Source organism: Saccostrea cucullata, unplaced genomic scaffold (genome assembly GCF_032062105.1).
Source record: "Saccostrea cucullata isolate Sc308-1 unplaced genomic scaffold, CSIRO_AGI_Scuc_v1 ctg903, whole genome shotgun sequence".
Taxonomy (NCBI): Eukaryota; Metazoa; Mollusca; class Bivalvia; order Ostreida; family Ostreidae; genus Saccostrea; species Saccostrea cuccullata.
In genome coordinates this window covers 158482-182485 of record NW_026920891.1, presented here as the reverse complement: position 1 = coordinate 182485, position 24004 = coordinate 158482, and the positions used below count along the sequence as shown (strand labels likewise).

Here is a 24004-nt window from a genome sequence, read left to right as displayed (position 1 = left end):
CATTAACACAATTTGTACTGCATTTTTGAAGACAGTTCTGTCCCCATTGTCCGTCGTCACATGCTGGATAATGGTCATGATAAATAAAAAAAAATGGATATATTTGAAAAGCACGTTCTAATATAATGTTACAATGTTTTAATTCTATTTTTAAAAATCGTTATTTTAACATGTCTAGTAATTTTTAAAGAAGCTTTATTTATGCTTTCCCTTGCTTGTCCTATTTTGTTTGGAGGAGGGGTCTAACTTCTGTCAAAACTAAATTTGTTACTTATACACTTCACTACCCTTAATTTAACCAGTACCGGGCCCAAACAGTCTTTCAATGAACATTATTAGTAGTAGATAAAAACTTGCGTCTAAAATATTGAGTCCAACCCTCCCCACTATCCTCTAGGTATCTTAGTTAACTTCCTACGTTTACAGGTAGCCATACAAATTAACTTTGTCAAACTCCACCTTCTTTGTTATCATGACCCTCTACAATCAATGTAAAACTACCCTAGGTTTATACTTACGGTTTATACAGAGATCCCCATATATCCCGGGGAACAGCCATTCAAACACGTGCCGTTGATGTGATGACACTGCTGATCTCCTATACACTGACCACAGCTTTGGCTACAGTTTACGCCGTACAGGCCTCCATCACACTCTGTATACAAAGGTTTACATCAAATCACAAGTTTTCTTTGTTATTGGAATATTCTTTTCTCCTTCAAAATTGTTACAACGTAAGTGCAAGTTACATGCTACTTGCTACCTTATATGCTATATCACATAAAATATAACTACAATTAATAAATAAAAAAGAATTGTTACAGGAGTAAAGGAACAACAATCCGTTCCTAAATATTTTATTTTTGTCATTAAAGTATTGGTGTTGCCTATATAGTCCTTTTGGAAAAATACTACGTTGTAATTTTTGTAGACAATTAAAATCAAGTTAAAAAATCGCTAGGTAATTATGATTTAAATATTTTACAAATATTACGAAATCGGGACATATAAAAAAAAACCCAGATATCTGAGGAAAAGTATCGTCTGACCATCAGACTTTTTTTAAGAGTATATATTTTTGTCTATTATAATTTACCCTTCTGGCAGTTAGGGAGCTTCCATCCTTGTTGACACCCGCCGTAACATTCACCGTTAAATCTGTTACACTGGTTTTGACGTAAGCAATTTGCGCTACAGATTTCTCTGCAATCTTTACCGTATCGTCCAGGTCGACACGCTGTTGGAGTGAAATAAAGTTTTTAACATAGCATATAACGTGGAAATTCTTTTATTATAGCGATTCTTCCACAAAAAAATTGGGAAAGGGTGGTGGATTCATTCCAAAATTTAGATACACACTATATGAATCTAACTGAAAATGTCTCAATAGGTTTATTCCTTTACACAGACTACTTAGATAAATAAGGTGACTAATGTCTGATTTATTCTGAAATGAATATGAATATAGAGGTTACCTCAATATATTTAAAAAATAACATTGTTTTGTTTCTATTTCGCTCTATAAAAAAATTTCTCTATTTTTGATATGAAATAATTCAAGATTTATTTCAGTAGGAATTGGAGACCTAGCAAAATATATCAAAAATACATATTGAATTTACAGTTTAATGTTTTTGATCTACATTCAATGTTTTATATAGCGTATTTCAAGAACACAACACTTGGAATACATTGATATTGTTTTCAATAAAATATGAAAAATCGTTGCATTCGATGTGCCGGCTATAAAAACAACAACACCTTGTTTTAGATGGAAAGTCTTTCGATATAAAAGGTTTTATACAATGTTTATCATTAATGTTTCATGCGTGGATATTTACATATATACACATTATTTACACCAAAAATGCCAAAAAATAGTCTGAAATCAAAATAAGGCATGTTCTTTGTTGTGTGTATTAAAAGGCTTTAAAATTTTTCTAAACTTTATTCTAATTGCCAAAGATTCAAAATTCAGGACATTCATGTTAAAGTAGACTTTTTAAAATATACTGGTCTGAAATCATTTCCGTAGAATATCAAAGACAAGCCTCACCAGTCTGACATTTTTCTCCCTCCACTCCTACGTCACATCCATTCAGACACGTTCCGTCGACATGGTTACATGTCACCCCGTCACTACAGTTACCACATATAGAAGAACACTCCAGACCGTACCTCCGATTATCACATACTGAGAATGACCCAAAAAATAAAGGATGAAATATTAATTTTTATAAATACAATGTAAATAAAAAACACAAATAATGCAAAAGGTTAATTTCTAAAAGATCATCTCATTATCAAAATCAAGACTGGCGATGACTATGCGGTATTGGAATGCTGCGTAAATTAAAGCTGACATGAATTCTTAAAAACGCAACATTTTCATCTATGTACGACTTGTTTCATACCAACTATAGCCGTATTCCGCCATATTTCTTTCAGATACCTTGTCTCATTGTAACGACGTATACCCCAATGCGCTCGTTACACTTGAATGATTTTTTGGATTGGGTATCGACTTGTGCACATCTCCGATGGTAAAGCATATGAGAACACATGAGGTGATCAAGACATTTCAAAAACAAAATAAACAACATAATAATCATATTTTGAATGATTATTGATTGGAATCAAAAGAAAATTTAAAAGCATGAGTACGTATTTTTACAGTGCGCCAATTTATGCAGCATAAACTTGAAATAAAAAGCAGTAAAATTTGCAAACACATTTTGGAATTATATCATTTAAATGGAACAAAACAACCAACGTCTTTGATTTGCAGGTCCTATGCAACTGATGCATATCGAGAAAACGCCCCGAACGCTGTAAACGTACCCATACCTGGTACATATAATAAGGTTACTGCAATGGTTCGAAGATGTGCACAAGTCAAGTGAAATACACCCTGAACTCCATTTATTGAAATATGTATCACAAAAAAGAAATAAACTCCATAAAAGCTCAATAGTAAACACACTGTCATTTCTCCGTACACACTATCACGACGATACCCTTAGTCCTTGCTGATCAGATTTTGGTAAGGGAAAATATCAAAAGTGGAAAGAGAAGTTATTTGGTATTTGCGCGGCTGAAAGGGGGGGGGGATATTATAACTGATGTTCATAAGCTATAATTGAAAATAGTTTATCTTCATGTAGTTCTAATATACATTCTATACAAAGTCATATATATAGTCTGCGGTTGGTTTGCGTCGCAAAATTCATTTATCAATTATAACCGATTATTTTAGTACTAATCTCAAATCTAAACCAGGTAATTTGATGTACGGCAATAATTTACTTCAATTCTTAAAAGCAATTAATTAACCTGAATACAAATTTTTATGTGTACATCTATACATTCTTTAACACATACACACACGGAGAAAGGCCATCTCCTGTTCAGATTGACATTTAGGCATTTGATTTTTTGGACGGGGGGGGGGGGGGCATACAAAAATAATTGACATGACCGTTATTTAAATATTCTTGGAAGACATACATTTCTGCCGAATTCAGTTTTGAGATTTTTTTAAAATGTGTCGCTCCGACCACAAAGTATGTGCATTTTAAGGAATGTAACTGTTTTATAATTATGTTGTCGCAGGAAGTATTTCGAGATTTCAGTATCCCTACCTGATAGTCTAGGTATTTTTTATATATACAAAAAATTTCTGTAGGTGAATTTGGGAGATAATTTTAAAAGCTAGGGTAGGGATACTTGACACTGGTTGAATACGGATAATTATTATTTATTCTTTTGTATATTGAACTCTCTCTCTCTCTCTCTCTCTCTCTCTCTCTCTCTGTAACCACCCGTTGGGGCAATGATAGGTATAAATTCCTACGCACTTTTTGCTGTACCATTTATTATGCCTAAGGACAGATCAAGAAATTTTTTTTCAGGCGGGATGTCGAAACTTCATAAATTGAATGATAATTTTACTTTGGACAGGAAATTAACCCCAACGCCCAAATTGAAAGAGAAACTAGACGTACATGTAATATGAGCAATGACAAGCGCGGATCCAGGAATTGAAGTTAGAGGGGGCGCCAAAAGTAGGCAAGGGGTCTGGGGGCTGCCTTGAGGCCCCCAGTGGGTCCTGGGTTCTAGAAATTTTGTAGGGTAAAAATGAGGTCTACCAAGTAGACACATTTACATTTTCTAGAGGAAACTGTGATTTACTTTAACTTTGACAATTTTAGGGGGGGGACCTTAAATCCGCCACTGAATGAGCTCACTAAATGATACCTCCTGCCTCCCATATAGTTATAATGGCAAAGTCCATATTTCGCTAAACCCATACGTGTCAGATCAAAAAGTGAAATAGGAGGTACATAATGGTAATATGTAATAAACCTAAGATTCTTTGAAAGTTTCATTAAATTTCTCTACGTGGTATTACAGGATTTGCGGATAAGAGATGGGTACCCCAAAGCGTAACAGACATGAACGGACATAACGATTACTATACAACCTCCCACCATTCAGGCGGGGGATATAATAAACGTGAAATATACATCACAGGAATGGGAACATTGGGAACCTTCTCCAATACCTTCTCAAACGTATGTGTCGAACTTGGACAATAGACAAGAGAATTTTTAGAATGTGGAATTCTCACGAGGAGTTTACTCTCTCTTCCTATATGCTTTTTCATATAATCATTAATTATTTATGTCTAGAAATTCATTTCACATTAAATTCTATTTTCATTATCATTGTACCAAAGAATCAAACTCGTTTATTATACCCCACGTGTGAGGTATAATGTTTTTGACCCGTCACTCAGTCTTTTTTTTTGGTCAGCGCAACTTCTCATAAACCACTGTACAGAGTTTTGTCGAACTTTGCAGATATTTATAGGAGACAATGTGTGTGTAAATTTGCACATCACCAGGAAATTCCGAATTCATTATTTTTCGGGAATTTCCGCACTTTTACATTTAGATTTTGGCCATATCTTGAATTGTCAGCGGAACTCCTCATAAACCGCTGCACACAATTTCGTCAAACCTTGTATATATTTAGGGCACAATGTGTATAGATGTGCATATTACAAGCAAATTACAATTCTTTTATTTTTTTCTGGGAATTTTAGCACTTCGACTTTTGGGGGAGCGTGGGGTATGTGAACGTGCTAACTTTTTCTTTCATAGTGCATAAAATTATAAATAACTTTAAATCAAATTATATTGGGTCTAATAAAGCCAATACACAGTATTTATTAGATAATAATTGATGATAAAGAAATCCAATCTGTTTCAGACGGTTTTCTTACATTATTTTTATGAGAGTGTTATGCATGTTTTATTACCCCACCCCCCCCCCCCCCCATATCACGGGAAAATATCTTTAAAAAGTGAATGATTCGTAATAATGCCTGCTTTTTTTTAAAATGAATTTGGTGAAGTTAAACCATGTACTTTATCGTAAATTTTATTTACAACATGTACAGACAGGAGTAATGTTTATTTTTGAAAAATTACTTGCATATTTTTTTCAATCAACCCCACTGAGCTTTCAACCTTTGATATTTTCCCTGACCAATTAAAATGATCGGCATGGGTCACGTGTATCCAAGCATCTTTTACTGTTGAGTTAGCAATGGATTACATGACTTCTGAGATGCATTTTTAAATAAAAGTAAAATAGGATAATCCTTTCGACATGTGCAGATCCCTGTAACGATAGCAGTTGTCAGGTAAATGTTTTTATCACTGCGTTTGACGCGTTTTCTCGACCTGCATGGGTGTTTGGTGTACATGTATGTATTCCATGTTAGTTTATTTTCTATATTGCAGCAAATGCATTCTAAAATAATTCAATTCTCGGTATAGTTCTATTTTTTGTTGAATTTTTACTTTTCAAGCATGTATTTGGTCAGTTTATGGACTTCTAAAAACTTTGTTATCGGAGGTGTGTACATGTCGACAGTCAGGCTAGAAAATCACTCAAGTGAAGCAATCGTACAAGGCTATATATAGCAGGTACAGGTGACCAAAAATTTTCAATTAAATATGGCGGAATCGAAGAAATATGGCGGACAAAGGCGTACAGGAATGTAGTAAGTCGTACAAAGATTAAAAATGATGGCTTTTTAAGAGTTCATGTCAGCTTTAAAATATTTTTTGTTTCTTCTCCTAAAATTTAAGTGTCTTTTAATGTAATCAGTGTTTTTCTCACTAAAAAGTTTTTACATGTTTTTTCTAGTTTTAAAAGCTTGCATTTGGCCAGGCAACGCTATGTTTTGGCTGACGGTGTTAAATTTTAAGGTAACATTTAAAATTCCGTTTGGAAAGTGTTAGTTTTGTTAATTTTTTTTTTTTGAAAATGTGCACCTTTGTTGCTAAAACATTCCAAAGGCATAAATTGGCATTGTTCAGACAAAACAAAGGGGGCCCTTATATCCCTTTTCACAAATAAGAATGCAATAAATCTATATGCTCATTTGCTGACCTTGATTACACATAGGGCCTTGATATCCCGGTATACAGCCCAGACATTCTCCTGTAGTGATGGTACATCTCTGTTCCTGACATTTATCTGAACATGGCTGATTACAGTGTTCTCCATAAACGGTTGGATCAGAACATCCTGTAAAAACAATAATATATATACTGCTAGCAAAAACAGCTTTCCAATGGAATTATGTCTGATAAAGGGAAATAAAAATATCTTATACAGTGCTCACCAATAACTTCTAATTCACATAGTTCGCTAAATGCATATGTAGAATAATAACTCGGGTATGTCATATTCCTTCTTCTTTCGTTGTAGTATATAACATAACGTCCGTGTACAGGACAGCTTATTGTCTGGTTCTCTGTCGGTGTTCTGTCTTCTGTTTGTATTTCATGGAAACAAAGATGACCGTCTTGCCTACTTGTGGTATTGGAAACGTACACAAAAAATCCAGCAAAGCGATTATAAAAAGCACCAGGACCTAAGAACAATAGAAAACATGATACACACTTATGACACATTTAATCTATTCATCAAGTAACCTCAAACGAGTGAGTCTCTTTTTTGAGGTGTGACTAAGAGGTCGACAACTCCTTATTACAGATAAATATGTAAAACAAAGTTTTGGAAGTAGTGGGAGTTATCTTAGTCTGTTCACCATTTATTCATGTACTAATCACGGATTCTTTCATCATAAAGTTATCGTTATACTTAGTTCAATATATAATTTTTATTGTCATATATTGGCACTACGAAGCTACGGAAAATCTTATAAAGTTGACATGACAACTGAAATTTTATTTTCAAAAATGAGGTAGACTGATGATACAAAAAACTTTACTAAGACACCCTTATCTCGTTTAACATATGTTACGGATTTCCCCCATGACCAAAATAACCCGCAGATTGGATCACCCCAATTTATGCCCTGAATATTTAATCCAGGTATCGTAAATTTATTTGTAGATATCATGGGAATATTACCTATCATCGTATGTCATTAATGTATGCTTTATGATTCATTGTATATGTTTATTTTATGAATATCGTTTCATTGTAATGTACAAACCCGAATTTCCTCCATTGATCAGCCCTATCGTAATAACAAATAGCCGTCTGGCATTGTTATTCTACTGAGGTACCGAAATCCAACTTGGCATCGTTACCAAAACAATTCCCAAACAACAGACCACTTCATCCCTTTTCCCGGATTTGTAATGATAAAGCCTTTACTTGATGCAAAAGTTGTTAGTGTTACCATACAAACGTCGCGCGAATACTGACGGTCCCGCTTGTTATTCGCGCGTGAACTAATTCGTACCGATGTATGAAAAGGTATATAAAGAAGGCACTTTAGACTTTTTCTTCAGTCTGGGACTTTGGTCAGACTCATTAACATCTGACCAGCTCAAAGAATCCCAACTCCCCATAATTGGGTAAAATCCATTGCCCCAATATTGGGTAAATTGATCCAATATAAATTGCCCCAATATAAATTAACCCAATATCAAATATTGGGTAACCCAACCTGAATCAGCTGAACGTACTAACCCATTGTTGATATTGGGAACCCAATCAGCTGACTATTACATACCCTAACCCAACCTGAATCAGCCAAGTACGTATATCCTGACCTATTATCCATAAGTATACTTTGATTGTATTTTATACTAATCATATTGTTTTTGTTGTTTGAATAAATCCATTCTTAAATATAAACAAATCTTGTTGATTAATTAAGGTAAATCTCAGGAATAAGAGGACCCACATAATTTTTGTATCACCCGAGATCGGGTCACGTTACATATAGCATTTTTTGAGTACTTAATTTGTCAACAAAAATCCCCATAAATATTACTATTTGCTGGAGATACTTAATTTTCAGAGCTGGTCGTTTTTTGAAATGAGACTGGGGTTTAAATGATACAAAATCTACCAAGTTTTACATTTAGCACCTCTGAGGAATGTTAACCTGGGTAGAACTCACGTGACTACTATGATTTTAAATAATTTATTCCACACGTGGGTTCAACAAGGGTCATACAGTTAAATAGCTCTAACTTGCTATGGGAAATAATTGTACTTTTTGTACATTTTTTATATTTATAGTACCAGCCGAATCGTCTACACATTTCCTACTTTCACACAAGTTTTATAAATGTACGCATTATGCGTCTTTTGTCATTCGCACAACTTTGTACAAAGTTAGGTTCATAGTAAACAAAAGCATTGAAATGAATGACCGTTCACCATTTATTAAAGAAAATCACAAATTTCGGCTGACCCTTGCCACATTCTATGGTTTTGTTATTTGTTAATTCGTGAATTTTTGCGGTAAAAAATTGTTGAATCGTACGGTTGAGATATCAATTAATGATTTGGGATGAAACTTTTGGTTAATTTGATTGTTTATTTTTTTTTTTTTTTTTACATTTTATCGGGGCACATAAGTGCAGTCTTGCTTATATTTCATCATAAAATAGTTTATTTATACCAAAGAGCAGATTTCAAAGCATTAATTTATTTTCAAACTTTGTAACCCTCACCCCATCCAAAGTACCCTGGTCCAGTGGCCCTGAAGTTAACCATTTCGGAAGAGTCATCTTTCATCATCATTAATATGTACTTAGAACACTGGCATAATACCCAGAAGCAAAGGAAAAGGTTTTCGAAGAATTCATGCATTTCACTACATAATTATTAAATCCCCGCCCTAACACAAAAACCATTGATCCTGGGGCCATGAAATTCACACATCTGGAAGACGCATCGTTCATAACTATGTACATAGTTCATAGGTTAAATACTCATTAGCAGTGGATGCTATTTTTAAAGCATTGAGGCATTTTCACAATATAAGCAATATACACACCCTTACACCATCCCCCTTGACCCTAAGGCCATGAAATTCACAATTCTGGTAGAGGCACTCTTATTCATAATAATTATTATTATAAAATATGAGGAAATGTTTTAGCTATATTTCTATTTTTAAAGAATAATGTATTTTCACTTTATAATCAATAGAGCCTAACCCAAGAACCCCCAATGCAGGGGCCACGAAATTCACAATTTTGGAAGAGACACACTTGTTCATCATAACTTCATTATGTACTTGGTTAGTTTATTTAATACCCAGCAGCAGAGAAGATTTTCATAAAAATTATTATTTTCAGTAATATATAATTAATAGAGCCCCGCCCTATCAGGAACCCCTGACCCTAAGGCCTCATTCAACATAACTATATATTTGGGGTTTTTTTGTATTAAGTATTCAGGAGCAAAGAAGATTTTCAAAGAAATAATGCATTTCACTATAAAATCTATAGAGCTCCGCGCTAACACCTAAGAACCCCTGACCCTGGAGCCAAGAATTTCAAAATTTTGTTAGAGGACTCAATGCTGATTACAATCAGTTTGACTCCTTGATGTCCAGGAGTAAAGAAGAGAATGTTTAAAGATTGCATTAAATTTAGTGGTTTGGCCCCATCCCTTAGGCCTCAGGGGGGCAGGGACCACGAAAATCACATTTTTTGTTCCCTTTCAGCCATAAATGCTTTATGCAAATTTGGTTGAAATTGGTCGAGTGGTTGCAGAGAAAAAGCTGAAAATTTTCAAATGTTATTGCATGACGCAAAAAGACAAAAAAGGATATCAATAGTCTTTATCAAAACCATTTAGAAGTTTGATTTGCGTGGGGAAGTGCTTGAAAGTTGTTTTTTTTCTAATAGTTGCAGAATGAGTATATGATAAATCATATTATTTGGATATTATTTAGATTATTTGGATGAAACTCTATTAACTGAAGTGCAATATCGCAAATGTTAGCCAGAAAAACGCCCCTCTCTACTGAAAGGCTTTAAATGCAGAATATAGGTCTCAACAGGCATCTGGTTGAGTCCGAATCTGAATAGGATTAACATAAGTACATTTTTTTTTCTTAAGGTGGAATGAAATTGATACAGTGTAAAGGGAACATTAGTCGAGCATCAATCTTTTTATTACTAATAAAATTAAACTCTGGTGTTTGTTTTTCGTCTCTGCGATTGATATAATAGCTTTAATATCCATATCTAATTTATTATTTGTTCATCAATTAATGACTTTCATTATACGTACTGGGTGTATTATCTGTTCTGTAGAAGATGCTGATATGGCTTATGCTGATTTTACTCTCTAGATCTACTCTCCATTCTGCCGTCTGTTGTCCGCCATTTGATATTGAACACTGATTGCCTCCGGCTGAACGGTTTGTGTATTGTCCGTCTACCGCTTTTGCAGCCCCCCATGGTATTAGCTGGCCAGTCCAAGTAGTTTGTTGCCAAGCTGATTTATTTAATGCTAAATTGTCTGTCGAAGCAAAAGGCATTCTTAAGAAAGATAAATTTATTAATACTTTGATCTTGGACACAAGTTTAAGATTATCAATCTCAAGTAAATATTTTTTTGTGTATGTTGCAATTTGTTCAGACAACGTAATCATAATAATGTCTTATTTGATTTGTTGAATATTTATTATTGTAACTTTAAAAATGTATATTTGTTATATTGTTGTAAAATGTCATCTTTGACACAATTGTATCACAGCTAAGTGTTTTCCTACTTATCACATAGATATAGGATATTTAATTTTTTTTTATTTAAACTTAATTTTTCGTGATCTAATTATGCTATAAATCCCGATTCATCCTTAAAGGTAGATATTAGGAAACATCTTTTCCGTTTAAGGTATCAATATATTAAATATCACTTTTTTAACACATTATGCATACTGGTCCAGTGGATATTATTCTTTAAAGGGACATAGGCACAGTTTCAACTGTTTTTTAACCAATTTTAATCTTTAGAATTTCTAACTAAGGCATCATCAAATGAATCAGCAAAAAGAGCACTATATGCCTTATGCACTAATATGCCTTATTTGGTTGGCCCTGATAATTTCTAAGAAACCAAAACCGCTCTGTTTAGATTGCAAATGTAGTATTTATCACTCGAAGTGTTGGTGACCACATATCTATTAATCATGACGTAAATTTCCCTATAGTCAATGCATTATGACGTCACAAAATGCGTTATTTTCCTCATATTCTGTAAATTCCTTCGAGGATGGCCTAAAGTTGAAGTATTTTTTTTTTCAATATTTCATATAAAGCAGAGCCTCTGATCCAAAATATGCAAATACATAATGAAAGATCTGTTTCTAAAGATCAAAACGTCTTTTTTTTTAATCTTGGAATGCGCTCATATTTTAATTCCTAGCTACAGTAGTCAAATACGCAAAACTTCTACAATTTTCAAGAACATTGCGTTTTCTCATCTAGCTAATTGAACAACATTTGATAATTAGTAAACGAGAAAGTTAGCTTAAAAATCTTCATAATGTAAGCAAGGCTCGTGCTTTGTTTTGTTAACAAATTATGAAATATATATTTATCACAAATTGAAATTAAGTAAATCACTAGAAACTGTGTAATTGTTCTTACATTTAATTTCTTTTTTAACAAAAAAACATGCTTTGAACAAAAATATACTAGTATATTAACCTATATTAACAAAAACACGGCACAGACCTTGTTAACATACACGTAACTAAGTTTTGGGGCTCAGAATCTTTGTTGTATCCTGACAACTGAAATGTGATTTTTTTTTTATAATCATTAGATATATCTCATTTAAATATTTGTTTATAAATGGAAAAATAAGTTTGAATAATTGAGCTAAAATTGTGTGCATGTCCCATTCAAGTTTGACAAATACGGATTAATGACATGTGACATGCATGTACATATACACAGATAGAGTTTTAAAATACACACGGAGGAAATATTGGATATACCCAAAGAAATGATAATTAATTTTCTACGCATCTTAAAAAAGCTGGGGCTATTTGTTTGAAACCTTACCGTACGTTTCTGCGAAAACCACAAGCAGAAATAACAGGGCGAGGACACCAGTCATTTTCTTATGTCTCCTCCTATGTAAAATACAATGTAATAAAATTACAAACCTTAAAGATGGATTCTTGTCAGCATTTTACGTCGTCAATGGGTCTCCATAGATTTTGCAAGTCGTTAAATGCAAATTACATATTTAATTTATCTGAATGAAAAATTATTGATTAATTTATCAGTTTATGTATTTTTGAATCTATTTCTATTAAACAATATAAGTTGTACGTAATTTTTTCTTTGATTTGCGACAATTGCCATAAAATGCGCAGTTCCGTAGCGAATGTCAACATGTCCAGGTCGTTTCCCGTAGAAAACCCCGACAGGATTGTTTTGTAAAATCTACAAGCTGTGATCATTATTGAAGCATTGTAGAAGCCCAGGGATGATTTAACCAATTTTAAGTCACCCATTTCTTTATGCCTGGGACACCCGATCAACCAAAAGAAACTTGAAGGTAACAAACATGCGAGATTGCAGACCCACGTTGCCTCGATCGCCTGATGTCATGCCGTGTCACTGTGCAGTGAGATTGTACATGTAAGTAATTTATGTCAGAGAATTTAATCTATAATTTTGAAATTGAATTACATAGTTTTTATTGATAAATGGGAATTCGCAAGGCTATTATAGATCGATGTATTTCGTATGCTTGTTCCCGCGATCGACAGTTCAACATTTGAGGATTAAAATTTTTCATTTCCGTTTGTTCGTCAGTTTTATGAATAAATATTTATTCACAAAAATAGCATTTTTTGTATATGATTACAACAAGTTATATAATACTAACTAGCCTTATTTGTTAAAGACACAACAATCATCAAGTTGCTAGAAAAGTGAGGTGTTCCGCTGGGGTACAAATCAAAGTGAAAAAAATAGGGATATTGCATGTGGAAATATCAATAACATTGAAACAAACAGTTGTCTAATTTATGGAGCAAAATGAAACACAATGGTTCAGAAATTATTTATATTATTGTACTTTTTCTGTATTTTTAGGTTTAAAATGTTTTTATAGTACAAATTTTATAATATAAGACATTATACACTGTTATACAATGTGGTATATAAAATAATATATATATATTAAAAAACTTCATTCATTCTTTTTTATAAATCAATAAATGAATTACAGATAAGATTGATTGTTTAATCTTAAAATTAATTTTTGTTAATTTAAAAAACAATAGTCTAAGAACTGTTCATGTTTAATTCTTTGGAGGAAACAACCCTACAGTACTTAATTTACCCAGGAGCACACTACCTGTAGTTGTAAAAAGACTGAAGGCCAGACTTAGGCAGGATGATTGAACAAAATCTGCTTGCAGATGGACTATTGAGGTACATAATTATAAGAAATATGAACACAACTGTATATTCTTATTATATAAATATAGTGCATGTTTTTGAGGTTTTCAGTAGAAATTGACACCTCAGAAAACCATTGTCAACTGACACAAAGGGGTGTCAATTTCAAATATTATTGACTGAGTTCAAGGGCAACATGAATTTTTTTCTCAGACCCAAGAACCAAACTGTCTGCCTGAGGATCGACAAAATGTATTTGCTCGAGAACACAGTCAATAAATGTTTTGTGATACCTTTCATTTTAATATTTATTTTGATGTACATGTATCTTGTACTGTCTTGAACTTCATGCTCGTCACTGTTAAACATCAACAAACGCAAATTAGATTAAGCTCCACCAATTGTGTGATGTACATGTAAGCGGTCCAACATCTCATCAACCGGTCCAACATCTAATCAGTGGTTAAACATCAATTGTTTTATGCCCGCTCAGCAAAACATTAGAAATGTTGGACTTTTTTTCATATTGATTTGTATAGGAACAAATTCTTAAAGGTATAACAAAAAGGATTGTTAGATGCATCTAAACTAATAAGATTTTAGTATTTAACATGAAAGTATAATACACTGTAACATCTAATGCAGCATTTGTACTGCTATGTAACATATATTTAATACTTTTTTTTAATTGTAGGCAAAATATTTGGACTCTCAGCAGGTGAACAGATGCTGAGCAAGAAATTCTCACATCAAGTGAGTGATGAACTAAAAAGATTTTCTCAATTTTCAGCAAGGTAAGATTTTTCCTCAAAGTCATTAAAAATACAGATGCTGTAGATTACACTGATATACCCCCCCCCCCCCCCCAAAGAAAAAAAGAACAGAGAGACCAATCATTAACAGCTTGAGACTTAGTGCACATAACCTTGCCACAGAAAGGGGATCGAGAGATTTGCCTATAAACACTCCCTAATGAAAGATTTTGTAAATTATTTGTAACACAGGAGAGATTTAAGATGGTTTTTATTTTCAATTCAGCTGCCAAAAATACAATAATTATAAGATAACTTTTGAAAGGAAGTTGATGTATTTTTTTCTTGAAAGGAAAAGTATCAAATTTGTCTCATATACCTTTGATAGTCATGCCCAGAAATACTGAAAATAACACTTATTTATTAAGAAGAAATATCATATATTTAGAAATCATTGTTATACATAATTATTGTGTAAATTATATTATTGTATGATTTATGTATATCCTCAAAATCTAGAAACAGTGTATTGTATAAAATTTTATGAATAATTGCTGATTCTTATTCCAGTATGTTGCGCCTTTAACAATTATTGTAATTGTGTTGGCGCCGATAAATATTTATATACATAATTATACTTCTCTGGTATATACATGCATGTGATATATTTGTTCATGTACAGTACATCTATTAATTAAGATTCTATAATATAACATAAAGTTTTGGCCTAACTCTGCAAAAACATACATGTATTTCGATTGAGAACCTTTACTTTTTTGTAAATAATGAAACCAGTATATTTTATAACAGAGGAAATTCGGATTGAATTTTTTTGGGTTTTTTTAAACATGGCAATAATTTCAACAATTATTTTCACAATAATACATCATATCACATTTCAGAGAAAATGTATTTATGTAACCGCCCGTCCTTTCACTTAAATTATTAGCCTATATGATATATTGACAGCATTTTCTTTGTTCAATGATATTTTCTAAAATGAGGAAATTCGAGCTAATCTGGCAATTTAATGAATATGAATACCCCTTCATTTTTGTGCTTTAAATGATTCATTCAACATCTATCTTTCGTATGGTTGTAAAAATATTTTTTCTGAATATATGATTTTATTAAAAAGGTTAAACGAAAATGAACGATTGTCAAAGACTAAAATATCATTTTATAAAGAGAACAGAGGAAATTCAGAATAAATATTTTGTGTGATTTGTGATCAAAAGTTTGTTATTTTTTTACTTTAGTACATTGCTTAACATAAAACTTAAGACTTTAATTGTTTTTTCATATCTATTCATCTTCATTTTTCCAAAACATCAATTTTAAAATACCATATTGGATTTTCTTAATTCCACAGAAGGAAAAAATCTATTTTTAGCATCAACTTTTCAATTGACCTTCAAGCAAAATCAAGGATGATGACCCCACACCTTTTTCTTGTCATTTAATTGTGCATATCTTGAAATGATTCCATGCATAATTTCATTTTTTTTCTGAATATATGAATTATAAAAAGAATCCAGAATGTATTTTATAAAATTGTAAAACCTAACTTATTCCTAAGAATAAAATGACAGAGGAAATTCGAAATAAATATTTTAAATATTATTAGTACAAACTTTCATAAAATGAAATGTGTAACTGGAAGTATTGTGTCACAATTACACCAAATTGCCTATTTTGGGTGGTTAAGAATCTTTCATATAGATTTAAACACCACTCTGTAAAATGGAAGATTTCAGAAACTGTAGAGTAAATTCGGGCTAAATTTGTTCTATAATTAGCACGAATACCATATCTTTTCTACCTTGTAAATTAATCTTCAACATTTGAATATTCATCCGACAAAAATCTAAATATTTGACATTATACGATCAATTGTAAAAATTGAGATGAAATTTCATGTAAATTTATGAAAACTGAGAAATTTGAAAGAAATTATCGAGGAAATTCGGATTAAATTTTTTTATTGAATATTGAGTTTTTCATGTCTTTTTCCCACCATCTCAATTCACGTTAGTTAGTGATCAAAAATAAGTTACAACTTTAATTTTATTGAGCAAGATATTTTTTTCTGTTAGCAAAATTATTCCTATGTGTGAATTTCAAAATTTCTCTGTGTAAAAGTACTATTTTTAGGACTGACTTTCAGATGACCTTGACTGAAAATCAAGGCTGATTACACCAGTTTGTTTGGATGTTAAATAAGTGTACACAGTCTGAATATTGAGTATTTAGAAAATCAAGATTCTGCAATTATAAGAAATATGAGAAGAATCCATCCTTAAAAGCTTTACGATTATTTGCATACTAGTAAAATCTACAAAGGTTTCTCTTTGATGACAATTGTAAACAGATGGAGAACTTTACTTGAGTTCTCGTATCAAAATGGTAATGATAACAGTGGTCAAACCCTTCATCACACAAAGAGATTAAAAATCATGCTTTACTTCCGGGCATATGACAAAGAGTTTTGAGTTTTTTCACTTTTTTGTATTCCTTAAGTCCCTTTGTCTTTATTATAAATTCACAATTCAAATATAGCCATCTCGAAACAAGATAAATTACAGCTTACTACACCAACTAAGCCGGAAAAAAGAAAAATATATATATATTTGCATCCCCTGTAAATCAAATCTTGTTAGAAAAAATCGAGAAAAAAAAAGAAAATTCTAATATCGCAAACAAATTACAAACAAACAACAACCATCCTTTTCAATGATCATATGGTGCTGGCCGCAGAACATACTCTTTCTTTAATGTACATTGTATTTATTTCATACCCTTAAGATTCGCCCGAGTGGCGCAGTGGTTAGAGCGTCTGTTCTAGAGTTGCGAAGTAAGGAGTCAATCCTTGTGTCGCGGGTTCGAATCCCACTGTGGGACGTGGAGACCAGTCCTTCGGATGAGACCGTATAAACCGAGGCCCTGTGTCGCAGTAGGTGCTGGCACAAAAAAGATCCCTCACTGCTCAAAGGCCCTGAGTGCCGAGCATAGGACAAAATTTGTAGCCCTCCACCGGCAAGTGGTGGCGTCTCCATATGAGTGAAAAATTCTCGAGAGGGACGTCAAACAACATACATTACTGTTTTTTTCGCTTAATTAATAAAATTAAAGAAAACTAGAGCCGAGCTCGTTGCAAAGCAACGAGTAGGTCTTCCGTCCTGTTTGACCGGAAGTAACTTTCATTTAAAAAAAAAAAAAGAATAATGAAGTCGAAAAATGGTTTACTCCTCCAAATCTATGTTCATTTTTGCAAAATCAATCCATTTTTGGCAACTTCCGGTTTGACCGGAAGTACCGTCAACGGACGGAAAATTAAGATTTAAGCTTCCAGTGACATATGATATCCAAAAACCTGTCAAGAACAATAAAAATATGCAATTTTTGACTACTTCCGGTTTGACCGGAAATGACGTCCCAGGACGTATTTTGACAACCTCATTAGATAAAGCTTGACATTTTGAACAACTTTGCTTATTTGACGTATTATAAATTCTCAATACTTTTTGAGATATTAAACAAAAACTTTCAAGGGCCCTAGATCCCTAATTTTAGGGGCCCGCCCCTTTTTAATGATATCAAATTAAAGCGCTTGTAATTTATGCACAACTTTTATTCAACATGTCTTAACAAAATATTTTTAGTTTCAAGATAAAAAGGAAAATATCTGTAAATTTTCGCTCTTTTAGGCGTTCTAATTTTTGACCCCTATAGAATTCTGGATGTTTCGGGACCGCGATGTTTCGGGACCCCGACGTTTCGGGACCTGACAACACGTTTCGGGACTTGGGTTAACGCGTTTCGGGACTTCTAAATATTTTGTTAAGGAAATGAAATAAAACTTGTTTACTTGTGTTTTTAAGTTTATACATGTATAATTTTTTAATTTGATACACAATTTATAATTTAAAAAGCACAGATTGGACTTTTTATTAGTTTTAAAGTTTGAATACGGCATGGAGCACGCCTGCCGAGAAAATCAAACGCCCGCGGTGTTGTCTCTTTAATTTCTTATTTTAGTATTTGATATATTACCTTTATAAAATAGTTGGTTAACAATTGACCAAAATTTAATTCAAAAAATATTTTTTAAATATGTATTGAATTATTTATAGTGTTTGATACGAGAGTTTGTAGAATACAGTCGTAACTGCTGTGTGAAGACCACGGACGTGCTTTTTTCTTTCTAAGACTTTCTTTCTCTCCTTATTTAATAATAATTTTAGGTATTTCATTTCATATTTGTTTACAAAATTTAAAAGGCTCAAGTTAGCACACGAGCAGTAAAAACTTTACGTTTTACGGGTAGTTGTTTTAAATCAGAATCTGAAATTTTTCTTATTCAACTTTTTAAACATCAATTTATAGAATTTATAATTACATGTATCATTTTAAAAAAGATTAATCCCTCGAAAGTCCCAAATATTCCAGTTACATATTATTGTACTATCAAAATTGTTAATTTGTCTACAATGATATGGGTACGTCTGAATTTATGTTTACTGTGTATACACAGACTACAAATCTCAATGAAACTCAATTATCGATGTAGATACCCGACCAGTGCGTAATATTATGTGGTGTTACATAATTAGGCACATGACACACTGTTAATGATACTGTAAATAATACTAAATATTATTTAATTTGCAAATATTTATTTTTTCATGTTACTTGTACTTTCTAAAAGTATTTAAAAGACATTCCAGATGTTTTTTTTCTTTAAAAAATGACAACATTAACAGGTCAACTTAAATTTTAAATTTCCACCTAACCATATTAAATAGATTAAGCTATGATGAAATTTAAAATGTTTTTAAAGACATTATTTGAAACAATATCAAATGAAATCATGGTGTTTATACTATTTAATGCTTTTTAAAGTATGGCATTTTTTTTAATCTTGGGAAAATGTTCTCGCAACATTTGTAAAATATGCTTATTTACAATGTTTAGTTTAAAATATATTATTCATAGAAATGGATTGAACAGCAGGCATAACTGCCTATGGTCGTTGACAATGTTTTGGAAACATTTTTTGATAAAAAAAAAATTTGAAACCGTTTGGGAAAAAATAGACAAAATCAAGTTCAAAACATATCGAAAACCTTTATATTTTGATGATGGGAAAATCATTACTATTTTATAAATATTGTTTGATTCTAAATCATTTCATTTACCAATAAAAAAAACCCCGATTTTTTCCCCATATTTTTAGAATTTAATTTTCTTAAAATAATTTCAAAAGAAACCATACAATCTTTTTAGTTGCCATTACCGGCGGCGTTTTTATACATGTACGTAACACCAACACCTGACCTTAGTTGTTGTTTTAACAATTTGCTGACATATTTTTGAAAGATATAAAACGGTAGCTGGAAATCACTAGTACTTGAATATTTTTAAAATTTATATATATCACCAACCTGAGATGCTTAGAGTTTGCCCCACCCCCTTACCACACACTCAAGAAAAAATGACTTATAAAAAATTTGATAAGATTTTTAGAAATAAAATTGAATTTTGTAAAGATTTATTCTTATTCGTCTGTTATGGAAAAAACACATCAAAGTATATCCTTATGACAATTTTTATTATAGATCTTAAAATTCGAATTTAGCTTGAAATATTACGTATATGTGTACTTAGAATAATATGCTATATCACCATAATAAAATAATTTGTTGAGATCCCGAAAAAAATTAACACAAGTCCCGAATCGTCTTTACCCAAGTCCCGAACCGTCTTGTTGCTAGTCCCGAAACGTCGTATTAGTCAGGTCCCGAAACGTCGTGGTCCCGAAACATCTTGCACCCCTATATAGCGCCATTTTGAATGCAGAAATCGAAAAACAAAAACCGATGTGCACAAATTCAATCCTTCTGTTATCTAAAACAAGTAAAATTTCTGCTCCAGCTTTTGTGGTCTCTGAACCTTTATCCGGAAACGAAAGCCTATGATTTTTCGTTTAAAGGGGAATAACTCAAAACCGGAAGTGACTTTTGGAAATTTTAGTCATTATTCTGATAGAGTTATTAAACGTCTATAACCTCTGAAAATTTGAGCGAAATCCGTTGAGAAATGAGTGAGATATGAGGCCTCAAAGTTGGCGTCTAGGAAGTAGAAGAAAAAAAAAGAATAATAATCTTTACCAACAGAATCAGTAGAAGGTCTTCCGTTGGAAACGGAAGACCTTAATTAAGAAATTACAGGTTTAAAAATAAAATAACGATTTTATATTTCTGATTTTTCACAGATTTTGCAATTGATAAGTCGTTACAGTGTCTTTTTGACGTAATGATAAACTGCAGTTCTTAAAGAAAGGGGTAATAAAAATCTAATTTAAGAAAAAGTAATAAACATACGCTTTTGAAATTGAAAACATAGAATTTTGAGAATACTTCAATTATTTTTATTTTGTTTTCAGATAAATCCTTTGTGCCCGTCATATTTTGTAGTACTATATTAACACTGGTAAATTACTTAAAGGAGTTTTCCACTTAAGTATAGTAGCGTGGTCCCTTTTTTGCCCTTATTTTACAGAATATACATGAGGATACGGTATTATTTTTAGTTTCAATGTGTATAACAAAGTATTTCTAATTAACATTTTGTACAATCATTATTAATAACTTGGAATATCAAGAAATACAAGCCGATTTCCAACACCTACTGAACACACAAATTCCGGAACATTTTCTTTCGAACAGAGTACGGTTCCTCTATTACATACAAATGGGCGGAGACATTTAAATTAGGTATTATATAAAGGAATAAAACCGATGAATTGTAGCGTGAGATAAGAAATAATAAACAATATACGATGGGTAATAATAATCTTCAATACGTTTGAATTTTATTTTGCATCATTCGTATTCTTCTTAACTTAGGGTGGGTAGGAGTCTTTTTTAGTTGTTGTGGTATTTTTGTCGGGGTTTTAAAAATCCCCCTAATCGCAATAATTTTTTAAAATCTATCATTGTTGAATAAAATGTCAATATATTTTACCCACTACAATAATTTTCTGTTATATGATTGTTTGAAAAGCACAGGCGATTGCATAATAATTAACGGTAAATACACACAGACATACACTACCATTCTCTTGTAAGGGGGGGGGGGGGGCTGAGAAAAAGAAAACAAGAAACATGAATTTGATAAAGCAAAAGAAAAAGATCGAGGAAATCCTTTTCCAAACTTCAAAACGATTAATGTAGAATTAGGAGTTAAACAATACTCATTTTTTTATTTGAAAAATTAAACTTCAACATTAATGTGTGTTTATTCATATTGTAGCAGCGTAAAGGCGAATGAAAGTTTGTTTTGGGTTGGTGGGGGGTGGGGGGATGGGGGCGGTGAAGAACTCAAGATTTATCCCTGAAACAAATGGGTCACCCCTTCCCCAGATACTATCTGCCTGACATGTATATAATTCTTAACTTCGCTGTAAAGTCTGCAATGAATATTCCGATTTACTTATCGATTATAAATGCATTCTAAGTTTCTCCGAGTTTATATAAAAATGTTTATGCATTCAGCTAGCATCCAAAAACGTGACAAGAGTATAAAGTTGCTTTGAATATTGAAGTGGTCAGTATGCGAGTGCATTAATTTTGTTTAGACAGTGATTAAATGTGAAGAAATTATTACGTCTTTGGTATTTTCTGCTTATAATATTTTGTTTCTTTTTCGCAAGAAATTGATTAAATGTGTATTTATATACATCTACGCGTGTGCTTTAATTTTCGCAAAGAACAGGAATATTGCGATTACGTGCATGAGAATTACAAAATGTCCCGGAAAATCGTCAAAGTTTAACATAAGTGATATTCATCGAAGTCTATAGAGAGTCTTTTTTTATTTTAAAAAATAAAAGCTGGTGTCTGCACTTTTCAAATATGAGCTACACGATTGTGTCACTGACTCGCTTCCTATAGAAAACACGCTTTCCAAAGGTATTCACCTGTGGCGGAATGGAATCACGTGACATATTATCTATTCTTAGCAGGTCAACAAGAGGTTAATCCTATGTAAATGTACTCACCGAACAGATTCAAAATCATGATACTTTTAAGTAGAAGACATAGAGCGCAATGTTGTTCAACAAAGATATTTTCACACAATCTGTATAAATATAATATACACATTATATTTTGATGTCGACTTTGAACAAATCTGCGCTCGATGTTTACGAAAGCTCTTAAGTGGGTACCTGTCACATATTTCTTTTGATATTCATGAAAATCAAAGGACCCCACCTTCAAAACACAGGTTTGCGTGTTCTTTTTTGCAATTATTTGAAATTTTTAAACGTTGGAGCATATACTACAGACATAAGAGATCAATGTAATTTACTTTTTAAGCTTTTTAATGAAAGTTTAAAATTTGACGAGTAACCGGGGACCACAGATAATGGCTTATTGAGACTTCTTCTTTGACATTTTGAGATGCCCCTCTGGTAACAAGACAGTAGAATGTTTTATTTCTTACATATAATATACATTACAGTAATACTCATCAAATATCATAGTTTAAACATTAAGTATATTGTAGTATGTATATAATTTGCTTAAAGTGTCAAAATTGGCATTTTCCTATGTAATCCTATAGTACATGTAAATGTACCTGTTTTTTTTTAATATTAAATATACCTGGACGGTAGATTTTTCAAAAACTTGGCATGTACACTGAAGTTAATGTAAAGTATATACTGTATAAATACGAGGAGTTTCGCTATTGTAGTTTTCACAGAATAAAACCCAAGTTGGCCCCCTTAACCCTTTTTTTTTTTTTTTTTTTGAGAAAACAATCTTTTCAGATAAGTCATGTAAAGTATACAATGTAGAAAGCAGTTCAATATAATACGAATATCTAAACTTTCACGTTCATGAACATTTTTAAATTCATTGTATATCAAACCCTGTGTTATCTTTAGATTGGGGGAAGGCAATTCCAGAGGCACTTAGACAAACTGACATTCGAATGAAACTAATTAAGTGCTTCAAGATATAAAAAAGATAAATATCTTCCGTTTTGGGTTTGATGGAAGCTCTTTCGTCTATCTTATCTCATCATAATAATGTAATTAAGCACTTATCATTAATTTCACTTAGTCAAACATTAATGTACATACTCAATATGTTTAAACATCTTGAATCAATGTTTTATTAGAATCTCTGTATGTCTTTTCTGTGCGTTATCTCTGTGGATCTTTTGGCCTTTGAGTAATTTTCATCACATTATTCAATAAAAGTATACTGGTACACTTGTTTCTGGATTCACATTTATAAATTTAGGAAAGCCTTAACAAATATTTCCAGTCTCTTTTTGAACCGACATCAAATACCGAGCTATGGAAGAAAACAAATATAGATTTCTAATTTTCTTCATGTTTTAACAATTATGTATGAAGAGAAGAACAAGTCAGATCTTTTCGTCTCACACATGACATGTGAATATAAAATAATAAAATATATTAATAATTCATTTTAACAGCTAAGAGGATAC

At 32.1% G+C, this 24004-nt stretch overlaps 1 protein-coding gene and 1 long non-coding RNA gene across 2 annotated transcripts; one reads left to right on the top strand and one right to left on the bottom strand.

Moving 5' to 3' along the window:
• Positions 1–527: 527 nt before the first annotated feature.
• Positions 528–12429, bottom strand: LOC134258584 (platelet endothelial aggregation receptor 1-like; the record flags this gene model as incomplete). Its single annotated transcript, XM_062741135.1, has 7 exons — positions 12375–12429; positions 10591–10821; positions 6701–6952; positions 6466–6603; positions 2057–2194; positions 1097–1237; positions 528–655 (listed from the first exon to the last, which is right to left on the bottom strand). Coding segments are annotated over exons 1-7 (1083 nt in total), but the record flags the coding sequence as incomplete, so codon positions are not given.
• A 1059-nt stretch (positions 12430–13488) lies between these two features.
• On the top strand, positions 13489–14880 carry LOC134258581 (uncharacterized). Its single transcript, XR_009990182.1, has 3 exons — positions 13489–13760; positions 14422–14480; positions 14556–14880. It is a non-coding gene; the product is annotated as an uncharacterized LOC134258581 (long non-coding RNA).
• The last annotated feature ends 9124 nt before the right edge of the window (positions 14881–24004 follow it).